The sequence below is a fragment of the Daldinia vernicosa genome, assembly GCF_022497035.1.
Source record: "Daldinia vernicosa strain CBS 139.73 unplaced genomic scaffold F5Y00scaffold_74, whole genome shotgun sequence".
In the NCBI taxonomy this organism is placed as follows: Eukaryota; Fungi; Ascomycota; class Sordariomycetes; order Xylariales; family Hypoxylaceae; genus Daldinia; species Daldinia vernicosa.
The window spans coordinates 24,054-36,708 of NW_025953990.1; the positions used below are offsets into that span (position 1 = coordinate 24,054).

A 12,655-nucleotide genomic window follows, 5' to 3' on the forward strand; every position below is an offset into this window, starting at 1 on the left:
CTTAGTTTATAAGCATAGGTTGGGGGAAGGCCAATTAAACCGGCCCGTAATCGAGAATCATGACGTTCGGAATTTCTAGTGTCATGGAGACGACAGCGGAAGATCATTGTATTCATGTAGCATAGTTAATAAAGTAGCTAGCATAAAACTTGCTAATTCCCAAGTCCAACCCCCATTCCGTGATGTATGTTGTTATCTCATGATGTAGATCTGAGGTTAGGAGATATCATTCTACTGTATTTGGTGGTTAGGTTCAAATTTCTACATATCAGCTTAGGAACATTTCAAGTCTCGTTAGTTATATTAAGAGTCAATAACAGGTAATTTATATACATGTTTTATATACAATTTCGAGCTTCAAGTTGTGTAATCTACTTATACGGTGTATGATATAACCGCTCAATCTTCATCTGCCAAATTCAGAGCTATCCTGAGTGCTTAACATAACATGGTAGTAGTATATGGGATGCGAGTTAAACTGAATGTGCCCTATTCTGTCACAACTCTCTCGTATCGCAGATACAGCGAATTACTCTTCGGGTGTCCCGTATATGCGTCAGTCGGTTCTATACCGGTGTCGTCCACGACATGGCTAGTGTAGTTTGTGTAGATGGCTGCGATCAGGAGCTTCATGTCTATACGGAGTTGGCAGGTCTTCACGTTAGCCAGCTAGCCGTTGAAAATGGATAAAGGTATGGAATAGAGGGAATCTAGAATGCTAGGATTTTTAGCGAGGAGAAGAAGGGGGGGGTTACAGACCGTGCATGGCAAAGTTCGATCCCAGACACATCCTCCCGCCGCTCGAGAAACCCCAGAAATGCCGGTTTACTACGTCCGTCTTTCCGTCGTCGTCGTCTTCTCCGGGATCTGTTGCTCGGCGCAGCCACCGCGTGTGGTCCCACGTTTCCGGATCGGGAAATGCAGCTTCGTCGCGGTGCAGGTTGTACACCGAAGCGGAGACGCGGATACCGCCGGGGACCTCGTACGGTCCGATGCGGCAGGACGGCGGAGGCGTGACGCGGGGCTCTGGACCGCCGGCGGGCGAGTACCGTCGGATCGTTTCCATGACTACGGCGTGCAGAAGGGGTAGGTTGTCGAGCTGTTTCGAGTCTGGGAGCGGTGCCTTGCCGTCGTGGCGGCTGATTTGGGGGCTGGGGTTCAGGGTGAGTAGTTCGGAGCGTAGGTCGCGCTGGAGGTCGAGGGATTTGGACAGGCGGTAGGAGAGGTATGTCAGTGCGACGCCGGTGGTTTCTTGTCCGGCTAGGACGTGGTCTAGGATCTCGGAGGCGACTGAGAGGTCGCGCTGTTGGACTTTGATGGTGTATTAGTAGGTATTTATAGTTGAAGCCCGAAGTCGTTGCTCTGCAAATGGGTAAAGGGTAGAGATGGGAGAGTTATCCACGTTACATACTAGCAGTCGTGTACAGCGGTGATGCCGTGCCGTTCGTCTCATACTCCTTCTCGATACCAGCAAGTAGAGCGCGCACAACGACCGGATCGTCAGCCGTGTCAACAACAGACTCTTCGCCCACTCCTTCATTCTCTAAGAAGCGTACCGTAGCATCGCTCAACTCCTTACACCACGCCTCAAGCTCCCTATTCGCAGCATGAGCCCAAGCGGGTGTAGGATCGAGACCGACGGCGCCTAGAACCCTCGAAATCCGCGGGAGCTCCTGAGCGAAGAAGCCGTAGCCCTTGCGGACGGCGTACAGCGAGAGCCAGTGGTCACGATAGGATTTGCGGCGGATAAAATCAGCACTCCGCCGCGCGCCGAAGCAGTACGCCGAGATGAAGTCCATGGCAGCTGCGCAGAATAACGAGTGCACGTCAATACCATGCGGTTGTTGAGAAGCCGAAACAGATTCCTGGATAAGCGGCAGCAGCCGGGAGTTGATGATAATGTCGGCCTGCGCGGCGAGGGCCGGCGAGGCGTTGATGTACGACTTGGAATACACGTGGGACACCATTCTCTTGCGCAGGGAGTGGTGTTTTGCGTGCGCTGAGGAGAAGGTGCATGGGACGCTGTATATACGATTTAGCGTTACTTATTAGCTGTGGGAAAGAGAGAAAATAGGGGGATATGGTAAGATGAATAGATACCCGTAGTTGTCAAAGAGCGAGTACCACTCGTGCTTATCGAAACCTCCCTGGTAGATGGTCTTGACGGCGTCGACGCTATTGACGCTCAGCTCTTTGGGGCCGACGCGCACGACGGGGCCATGTTCCCGGTGGGCGGCGTGCAGAGTCCGGTTCTCACGGCTGTTGAACCGAGCCCATAGGATCCAGGCCGGCGAGACGGAGCAAGACCAGTGAGGGGTCGGGATTTTGGAGAGAGGTGAGAAGATGGTGGGATATAGTATATATTTGTAGATTAGAATAGCTGTGATGGTGAGCGTAGCTGGTATATAGAGGTCGGAAAAGTCAAGTATAGCCATGATAATAGGGGCGGTATCATAGACGGGTGTGCTTCAGGGGAGCGAAGTCTTTTATGTTAGGTAATTATTTAATTATTTACAAAAGATCTAAAATAAAAGATGTAGTTAGTAGGTATATTCAAGAAATTAATATATGTATCATTATAAAACCTATCTCTAAGCTATGTGTGAATCTCCCGAGTTTCTATTATGAGGAGCAATGCTATCGATCAAAAGTCGGCCCCCGCTTGTCGCATCGGCAGTGTTGAATACAATATTTTAATTTAACCGGGTTTTGAGTATCTAGGTACCTTGATAACATTGCGCTTAGCGAAAATCCTATAGATCGTATATAAGTCACCATGTTGAATCAAGTCCTAGATTATCCAGGTCTTGATTGGAAGGTAAAAATGATAGCCTGGTTAAAGCAATGACGCTGCAGGGGTAAATGATGATGACAAGTATTGAATGAATGAATGATTGGCTGCTATAAAACGGAGGTTGGCTTTTACTTCTGAGTCAATGGCTTTTGACTCATTCACTTATTCGCACTAATCTTCCTTTAAATAATTCTCTAATTTGCCTGTAGTTATATAAAATATTCTAAAAACATCCACTCTATTCGATGCGACATAGTCTCTCATTAATCTACATTGCAATTATGTATTTCTTCATATGAGCAAGAGTTGCCACGAGCCTACGTCATATAGGTATAACTTATACCGTATAAGAGGTAGACTTCATCAGATACACTATCACAGCTTTTATCGATAACATCAACATAAATAAGCAAATACATATAAACATATATTGTTCAATTCAACTTACACCCGACTTCAGCTTTTATAAACCACAACTATACGGATTACAAACTTCAATTATTCATGGAGTTCCTTAAAATCTCCGACGAGGCCCCAAGCCTCACAACCCTGCCCGCCGATATTTTCTACATTGTCCTCACCTACTTGGACACGGCAACAAGTATTGCTAATTTATCGGCATCTTGTAAAGGCTTGCATCATCTTGTTACTGAGAGAGGCTGGCGTATATTTGTCACGTCACGCTTCAACACATTCAAGCTGTCTGAAATTTCGTCCGTGGATGAATGGCGGGAACGTGCCTATTCACTAACTTCGCAGTCCAGAGATTGGGATAGGCGTGCCTTAGCTGTTAGTGCTCTCAAACCCGTCGTGAAGCATCGCGGACGCGCCTTCAACCGCTTCGGTCCCTCTCAGTCCATCCCTAGCAATATCATAGTTGATGCCCATCACCAACGAAAAGGCGATGACGCTCAAGACCTTGTATTCTGGGGTGCCGGCGAGGACATCTTTGGTTTGCTGCGACATACCCGGGGGTCCAAAGCTTCCAATGATGAGTGGTTCAGTAGCAGGGGCGCTACAACTGGGTACCGTTCAGGCAAGGACGACGTCACTTGCGTATCCATCCTAAAGGATAACAGATACAATTACGGCCAAGAAGGCGAACCCCAAGTGTTGGTAGGCAGGGCCAGTGGTCACCTTCACCTGTTGTCAATGGGTGCTTCAAATTTCGGGGACACGCTTTTGAATTTCCAGGCTTCCTGTAAACCATCTTCTGAACTCGAACTCGATGCTGAAGCTATGCGTCAGGCGGACATCCAGTCCCTGGATGTCAACTATAAGCAAGGCACACTCGCAGCAGCGACCAAGCAGAGTATCCTGACATACCCTCTTAACCATGATAAACGACCTGTTCAGAACGAAAATGGCGAGGGTGGCTTAGAAACAGGTGCCACGCCATCCGTCTGGGCAGACGACGCTCTGGTATTAAAAGACGATTCGCAGTCAGGAGCTTTCGAGTTTATCCGGTCCATTAAATTCGTGAATGGAGACACTCTAGCGGTAGGCCTGAGTAAAGGTTATAAGCCACTTCAGTATTTGAAATACACACCGACGGGGGTTGATGTATCTTTCGCTGCGAAGGCAAGCATTAATCATGATACTGCCAATGACTATACGCTCAGAACAGTTAGGGCAATCTTACCCGTAGATACAAGCTCACTCGGAAACGGCAGCGGCAGCGGAAATGCCGTGCTCAGTTCGTGGGATGATGGCACGATCCGTCTCCAAGACCTCCGCACACCGTCTCCGGTCGACCAAATATTCCAAGACAACTTCGATCTCCACACCCCGATCAACGCTCTGCTCTCGCGGGGTCTCGAGCGCTTCGTCGCAGGTAGTGCTTATTCCCCTGTGCTGAAGGTATTCGACTACCGTTGGCCTAAGGGCTACTATTACACCGAGGCTCTCCCCTGTGGGAACGACGAGCCGTATCCGGCACCTCGACCCCCAACCATTGTAGCAGAGCCGTCTTTCTCAGATAATCGCATCGCGTGCGACTACATGACCGGTAAACGGTGTCGCTGGCATGAGCTCTCAAAACACGATTTCTACAGGCCCAACTTCAACACGTGGCTCCCAGCCCCCGCTAGCGATACCTCTCCCATCTACACGCTTGCATCGCCCTCGGATGACTCGCCGACGCTGTTCGCAGGGCTCTCGGGAATGCTAGTTGAGATCACGCCCAAGAGCAGCAACACACGGCCCGCAACACGGCCTAGCTTCGGGCCCGCGAAGGACCTCGCGTACGTCCGACAAGCTGAGAGCGTGGCTTTCATCGAGACCGGCTCTGGGTTCGCAGTGGATGATATCTCGCAGTCGTCGCGCGTGCCCCCAATGTATCGCCAATTCTTTAGGGACTCGACCGAGCGTGATCGTGGACACCCGGAACGCGCCATCTGGCGGAAACGGCATCGTTTAGATGAATGGTTGCAGCGCTGGACCTGAGGCGCTGGTAAAGGAATAAAATTAGATTATAGGAAGTTTCTTATCCCCCGCTTGGGAATAACGGTAATAATATACCTACATAGAAACTAATCCCATAGATGTATAAGTCAGTTATATACACATTCTCGTTTTCTTACACTGATATCAGATCCTTCCCAATGTAGCCTTGTTCTCAGTACAAGTATTTCTCGCATAACCCGTATGTACTCATCGCTATCATCATCTTATAAACAACATATAAGAAACGCCCTTCCTTAGCATAAAGGGTAAAACTGCATTGGCTATTACATAGCAAACTCGACATCCAGCCAGTCTCGCGCAAATTCATCTTCGCGCTTCGATATTACGACCTCGACGGTGCGCACCGGCTCCAGGATATGTACAGGCAAGACGCCGTCGTTCTTCGGTGGTACCTCGATCTTCCCGCCGCGAGCAGGCTTCATATCGAACTGCAGCACTACCAACGCAACGAAAGCCAGGATCTCATTCATAGCAAAGTGGCGGCCGGGACACAACGTCTTGCCCCCGCCGAAGGCGCGGAACGCCGCCGGATGAAACGCGTTGTTCTGCTTTTGTCGGGGCTTGGAACTGACGCTGGGGTTCAGGGTTTCGGCGTCGGAGTTGCTGTTGGTCTTGTCGAGGAACCGCTTGGGATTGAAGTCCAAGACATCCGCGCCCCAGATCCGCTGGTCCGCGTGGATCACACCACCCGCGATCTGGACGACTGCATTCTTCTTGAGGAAGTACTGGTTTGCGAGGAGGTGGTCCTCTTTTACTACGCGCGTTGAATATGTGTTCGATCCTAGGCGCAGACACTCGCGGTACACGGCTACGAGGACCGGGCACTTGTCCCGGAGATCGGTGATGCGTAGGTTGTAGCTTGGCGGCTTGTCGGTGCGCGCCGAGAGGACGGACTCGATTTCCTGGCGCACGGTGGCGAGGAGCGCCGGGTCCGCGTATAGGTGCAGCAGGATCCAGAACGTCGAGGTGGTCGCGTTGACGATGCCGGCGAATAGGAACGAGAGCTCCTCGCGCGCGATGGCGGGCATCGCCCAGCCGTGCTCGAGCGCAATGTCTACGCGCTTCTGGACGATCTTGGACCCGGACGATTTGTGCCGCCCCGCCTCGAGATACGCGAGCAACGCTGCGGATAGCTTCTCCCGGCCCGCGTAGGCCCGGCGCGCGGTGACGGACGGGACGACGTTCATGAGCAGCGAGCCTAGCCCGTGGTCGAAGTCCCAGAAGGAGCCCTCCAGCGCGGGGTTCAGCGCAATGGGGTTCTCCGGTCCGTAGAGGTATCGCGCCGTTGATAAGGTGACGAGGTGGCGTACCCAGGAGAGCAGATCCGTGGCGCCGCGGCTTAAGGAGGAGGGAGACGACGACGCATACGCCGCGATCTCGTTTTTCATCTCCGCGGCAGCGGCTAGGCTTAACTCGCTCAGGTAGTCGCCGGGGCCAAGCCAGGCAGAAACCATGTCCTGGATGTCGGGCAGGAAGCCGCGCTCGTCGCCGGGCCCGGGGTCGAGGTTCTTGCGGGTGATCTCGACGGCGGCGGCGTCTAGGCCGAGGACGCGCCGGGTGACCTCGGGCACGACGGGGTTGAACGACAGCGCCCTAGAGGCGCGCTGGACGGCGGCCGCCAGGGAGGGGTCCGTGACGACGTAGATGCGCGATCCGGGCCCGGGTACGGGTAGGGTGAAGACGGGAAGATGCCGGTTGCGGATGCCGAGGTTCTTGATGTACCGCCCGCCCAGCAGCGCCATGCCTAGTAGGTGTCCGATCGAGGGGATGGTCGGCGCGATGACGGGGGGCTCGCGCGGATCGACCTTCCGCGATGATAGTTGGTGTGCGATGAAGTAGACGGTGATGGCGGCGACGATGGCCGTGGTGCCGGCTGGAAAGGGCCACCATTCTGGGGCGATTTCACTGAATATCATTGTTTCCTTCTTTCTTTGCTAGTTAATCCGCTTCAAACTTAGATATGTATATACAACTCTAGCGAGCTTCGTTTGGCTCTATAACCTCATGACGATAGCTCCTTGTTAATCGTCATCTGTAAGCTCGGTGTTAGCCAAAGCTATCCAGGATATTTCTAGTTATGTGAAAAGCCTGGAACATAAATAGCTAGGTAGTTAGTTAACGTAGAGCTTTTAAACGACGCAACGGCCTCTCTTAACTAACACATTACTAAAGTCTACAAAAAGCTACTTTCTTCGAATTGTGTCTGTCCTAAGACTATCTCTTGCCCCAAATCGGATTTCCCATGTAGCGTAGCGCAACCAAAGGAGATAGGTACGACTTACAGACACGAGGTTTTATTAGTTGGTCCGAGATGATATATGTAAACACGTCCAGCCGAGCCCTTCTTGCCACTCCTAAGAACTCCGGCTTCGAGAACCCATGAGGCGAAGAATGAAATTTCATATGTAATTACAGATATCGAATTTGATCTCTTTCCATCATAACGTGACATCGACAAGGGTCCCCCGCAATTGGATTGGTGAAGCTCAAGGAACCGAACCGGTCCCCTGAAAGATGCCTCGTTGGCGCATATATACTTGTAATTGAATAAATATGTACATGGGTACAATTTGACCCCTGAATTGATGTTGATATTTGTCTATGTGATTGATGAACATGAGGAGCGGAATATCATGCCTTGTCAGATAATATAATACTATGCAAAGTTCAGCCCTAGAAGAGACATGATACGTTTTATGTTGCTACTTAAATGGAAATATACCTAGCTCAGAGGGAATTTGGAGTTGCCTCGGTAGAAGAATACTTTGCAAGATCCATGGCTTTTATCGTATCCCTTCCTTTGATTGACTATAGAAGTAAGGGTTAAAACAGGAATACACTTGGCTTCTTTGAGAGATATTTATAATAACCACATTGGAATAATTAAATGGTTACGTATAAGTTCATAGTTATATAAACTCGATAACCAGCCGATACTAAAGTTTTTACAGTAATAACTAACGTTACTTTCCCGGAAGATAAATGGAAAATTCGCACTGCTATTAAGATGTTACAGTTTTAAAGGGACTTGAGTTGAGGATGCCTAATATTTGGCAACGTAGATACATACTAGCCTTGATAAATGTCAAAGACCAAGTAAACACATCCTGTAAAATTCTCATGGTCGAGTCTCCGGCCTACTGGGTTAGCGAATCCACATAAGTAGTAGGTTTTAGGTTGTCAATAAGTTTAAGGAATGACTGTAATAGAAACTATTTTTCTTTAACCAGATCTTTCATCAAACATAGCGAGTGTGTATATATCAATAGTAAATACAGAATATGGCAACTTAATTTCAAAACTATACACTATCTCAATCGGGGTTCTTCTTGCATGCTTTGCCATGTTCCATTTTCTGGTATCTACAGCTCAAGGTTCCTGCTTGTAGGCAGAGGGAGAAGTTTGCCTTGGTGTTTTGCATAACTAAATTATCCCTAGTTCTTTCGCTTGATAGGTAACACAACACATGGAAATAGATATAGCACCTCTATTTTACGAGTTGAGTAAAATACTACTACCCAGATACTCTCTTTCCCATTTCCTCTCTTATAAGTGTAGTTATAGACTTTTATAACTAATAAGAAACCCGGCCTTCTTAGTTTTAACTTGGTAGTTGTATTATCGAGAGCGGGCACTTCATTAAAATTCTACATTAGAATTCCTGCTCCCATTACTATTATTCGAAATATTTAAGTGTTTCTGAGTAGCGAGGAGTTCAAGAGTCAATGAATATAAATAATGTAAGGTTTGTTGGCGGTATATTTTATTCTTGGCTGGTGAATCTACATAAGGTATCTACCTACATAAGGTAGTAAACTCCGTGATGATATGTACCGAGGTACGCAAGGCAGGCGATTTACGGTCATTTGTGATTGGCTCAGAACGGCTGACGTTGCCGGTGTGGCTTGTGTGCGGGTCCACGTCTGCTGGTTGCTGGAAGCCTAGAAGGTGCCGCCGGAACAACAAAGTACAATCGTTAGGTACTTGGGTCCATTAGTTGGGGAGTTGCAGATCCACTGAAGCTCCTAATTGGCTCATTTGGACTTTTGTACATCTGTACAATACGAGCAATGTAACACAGACGCAGACGCAGACGCAATCAAGAACCACAGTCAAGAAACACAGTCAGCCATCATCAAGTTCAACCTCTTAAAAACATTTAAACATTTACCTAAACATCAACAACTTTGTTGCCTACCACTTCGCCTGCTATTCTAGCATAAACAAACAAATACACACTTTCACGATCACGGCTGCTGCTACGAAATATTATTACGAATAAACCGATCGAGAACGTAGACCGTTAGCTAGGGTTTGTTGGTATTCTACAAGGCCTTTGCCATTGAATCGCAAACAGACCCATCCGTCCCGATTTATCCAGTCGTCGTCAGCGCCCGTCTCCGGTCAAGGCTTTCGACTTTCGACCTCCCGCCTTCGATATTATCGACATAGTCAGTCCATCGACGACTATCAATCTTCAAGATGTCTCTCAAGGACGAGTTTGCGACGAGGAACTTCAGTAAGTTATTTATCCGGTGATCAGGCCACTGCAGCCTCCCTAGGTAGAGATGAAGCAGAAGCTAACAACGGCGCAAAAAAGGTATCTACGGACAATGGTAAGCTTTCTGGAAGACATCTACTCGTTTCCCTCTGGACTACACCTTGCGATATGACCGAGTTCAACCCATGCGACATGCTTTGGCTTCCAGAATTATTATCGGACCTACCCGGGTTGTTTATGCATCTGGGCTCTAATGCCTAACGTTTGATTTTATCTGCGAGGTGCTCGTCAATTGATGGCTAACATACTTCTCTTCGGATAGGCTTGGAATCCTGTCTATGCTCCTATGCTTTGCGCTGGGTATCTCGAACCTGTTCTATCTTTTCCTCCACCCTCTCATCATCATCTTTGCCATCTTCGCTCTGTAAGTTCCTCCCCTTTCCGAACGACTACATAGGAGAAATAACTTGGAAGCTAAACTACGTTATCATTAGCGTCTCCTGCTTCGTCATCCTCTTCATTGAGGTGCCCCTCCTACTCCGAATCTGCCCTACCTCGGCCGCGTTTGATGCTGCGATCCGCAAGGTTTCGACTAACTACATGCGTGCCGCTACTTACGGCGTCATGGCCATTATTCAGTGGGTTAGCATTGCCGTCGCTGCAACGTCCTTGATCGCCGCCGCTGTCGTCCTGACTTTCACGGCCCTTTGCTATGCCCTTGCTGGTGTCAAGGGCCAGGCCTTCGTCGGAAGTAAGACGCTAGGCGGTGCAGGTGTTGCACAAATGATCGTATGATCGGGTAATAATGTGGGACAAGTCAACAACCTCGAAGGCTAGGAGAACGCAACACTATACTCCCTGGCTTGCATAGGGGCAGTTGACGAGGAAATATCATTACCAACATGATACCAACATGATCGACGAACGTCCGGGAACCTCAGTAAAAGGAGCTGTGTCATCTGTGAAGGGAGTGTAGCTTTTGGGTCTTGTTCTTTTTATGCAGATGGGAAAAAAAAAGGAGGGTTTGCATTGTCTTTTGATATTCAGGGAACGGCGTAACGGAATACGATGCAAGCAAGACGGCTGCGGAATGTTCTTGTTTTCCCGGACTCGTTAATGCATCCAGAATGGAAGAGATACCCCAGTCTGGTGCTGGTGTTTTGAATCGGATACCACGTTTAAACCTCTTATCGTCACTGTGATCGTCACTGTGATCGTCACTGTGCTACTTGGTCTTCGTTTAACTGCAGGGCTACAGATAAGTATGAGTAGTAGCCTCACAGCCTCATTATCTTGTCACTCATTCCTGGTTTACCTATCGGTCGATATACCCTTGGCCAAGCCTTATTGGTAGCCGCTATGCCGGTAGCTACCAGATATTCAAGGTGATCCTAGCAATGCCGTAGTAAAGTAGTGTTGATCTGCCGCAATTCTAGAGCGAGGGACAAACTGGTCTAAGAGGAGATCTAGACTATGTAAAGCGTCATGGCAACATGGAAGCATTATACGTACCTAAGGTATGTACATACATACATGGAAGCTTGAGTCCCCCACATAAAACCCCCACTGCTCAAGTCTCCATAGCCGATCGATGAGTTCATATTAGACTACTCATCCAGGTCGATCCGACCATCTAGAATATTTAGAAAATTTTTACATTACATATACGCCTCAATCACGTATTTAGATGGTAAAATATCGTAGATACGATACAGCAGAGGCGGAAAACCGGATTAGTTATGGTAGTGAAACTTAATCGAGAAGTACCGTGTTCTCAGTCAGGTGTTAAATCCCTTTCAGGAACTCTAGAAGCTGAGAAGGTTTGAGCTATTCGCTTAGAGTTAGATCAAATGAAGGATGAGATGTACCTTAGTAGGTAGTATAAGTCGTGTGTAAGTCTCTTCTTCTACCCCCGGGTAGAATCCTAGTGTATTAACCTATTATCTTAGGTTAGATAAGCAAAGATAAGGTACATACATACATAACGTAAGTGAAGGCTGAGACCGCTGGACCGTGGGGAAACATGGCTGCATGTCGTCATTATTAAGAGAGGAAAAGGCTTTACGGAAGGAGTTGTTAACCTATGGATTCTCACGATAGCTTCCACTTTCTCAAAGGAGTCTATCATACTACACTTTCTCAAAGTTCGATTATATTCAATTCTAAACTTACCTATCTTATTTATATAAAATGAAGGGGAAAGAGTTTCTAAAAGATTACTATCGTCATTACATATGTACCTAATGCGTACATTCGGGGCTCACGAAGCGGGGAACCAGGATGGAGGCGTGATCACGATGATGTACCCGTCTGCCCGTCTGCCCCGTTACACTTAAGACCGGAGTTTTATGTATTCATTGTCATCCTACCTATTAGTACTCCGTGTAAGACATGAAGCTTCCTCGATAGACCGAGTTGCTACCGAAAGAGAGGAGCCGGATGTGCGACACGTATATATTTACCTAATACCTAATCGAATAAACTCGACGGACCGCAGAGCGGAAAAGTAGATCAGGGACCGGCGTAGCCCACCGGGTGGTTCTTTCGATTCACCGTAAAAACTCTGACGCACTACGTATCGTTTAGCCCATAATCAGATGACTACGTACCTAGGTAGGTAACCAGTTGAATTTGGGTAGTCTAGTAGTACATTTGAGGCTGATTATACTTATTATGCTTATTCTATCCTACTTACGTCTTATGGTAAATGCTACATTGCACGGTGAGACTTTTATGTATTCTATAAGAAGTTTTGATGCGTTGAAGCGTTGAAGAGGAATACAGTATGCTACTGTAAGTACTGTTTCCTCTCTTCTACCGGTATCACTTGCATTAACCCCATCCTGACCTATCCGCGCTAAAAGAATACGTTGAGGGGCAGAAGGGTGGTACAT

The 12,655-nt window shown here is 48.2% G+C and overlaps 4 protein-coding genes across 4 annotated transcripts; 2 read left to right on the forward strand and 2 right to left on the reverse strand.

Moving 5' to 3' along the window:
• Positions 1-282: 282 nt before the first annotated feature.
• F5Y00DRAFT_248622 (cytochrome P450) lies at positions 283-2,925 on the reverse strand. Its single transcript, XM_048009464.1, has 4 exons — positions 2,101-2,925; positions 1,412-2,022; positions 760-1,311; positions 283-635 (listed from the first exon to the last, which is right to left on the reverse strand). Exons 1-4 carry the CDS (start codon positions 2,433-2,435, stop codon positions 490-492), a joined length of 1,644 nt encoding a protein of 547 aa, XP_047860382.1. The 5' UTR covers positions 2,436-2,925; the 3' UTR covers positions 283-489.
• A 253-nt stretch (positions 2,926-3,178) lies between these two features.
• On the forward strand, positions 3,179-5,381 carry F5Y00DRAFT_198896 (uncharacterized protein). The gene has a single exon (XM_048005313.1). It carries the CDS (start codon positions 3,299-3,301, stop codon positions 5,237-5,239), a length of 1,941 nt encoding a protein of 646 aa, XP_047860383.1. The 5' UTR covers positions 3,179-3,298; the 3' UTR covers positions 5,240-5,381.
• F5Y00DRAFT_198910 (cytochrome P450) lies at positions 5,382-7,657 on the reverse strand. Its single transcript, XM_048005314.1, has 2 exons — positions 7,543-7,657; positions 5,382-7,363 (listed from the first exon to the last, which is right to left on the reverse strand). Exon 2 carries the CDS (start codon positions 7,174-7,176, stop codon positions 5,524-5,526), a length of 1,653 nt encoding a protein of 550 aa, XP_047860384.1. The 5' UTR covers positions 7,177-7,363; positions 7,543-7,657; the 3' UTR covers positions 5,382-5,523.
• A 1,668-nt stretch (positions 7,658-9,325) lies between these two features.
• F5Y00DRAFT_248633 (Golgi apparatus membrane protein TVP18) lies at positions 9,326-10,951 on the forward strand. The gene is made up of 4 exons (XM_048009465.1): positions 9,326-9,779; positions 9,861-9,876; positions 10,084-10,185; positions 10,256-10,951. Exons 1-4 carry the CDS (start codon positions 9,743-9,745, stop codon positions 10,554-10,556), a joined length of 456 nt encoding a protein of 151 aa, XP_047860385.1. The 5' UTR covers positions 9,326-9,742; the 3' UTR covers positions 10,557-10,951.
• Positions 10,952-12,655: the final 1,704 nt, after the last annotated feature.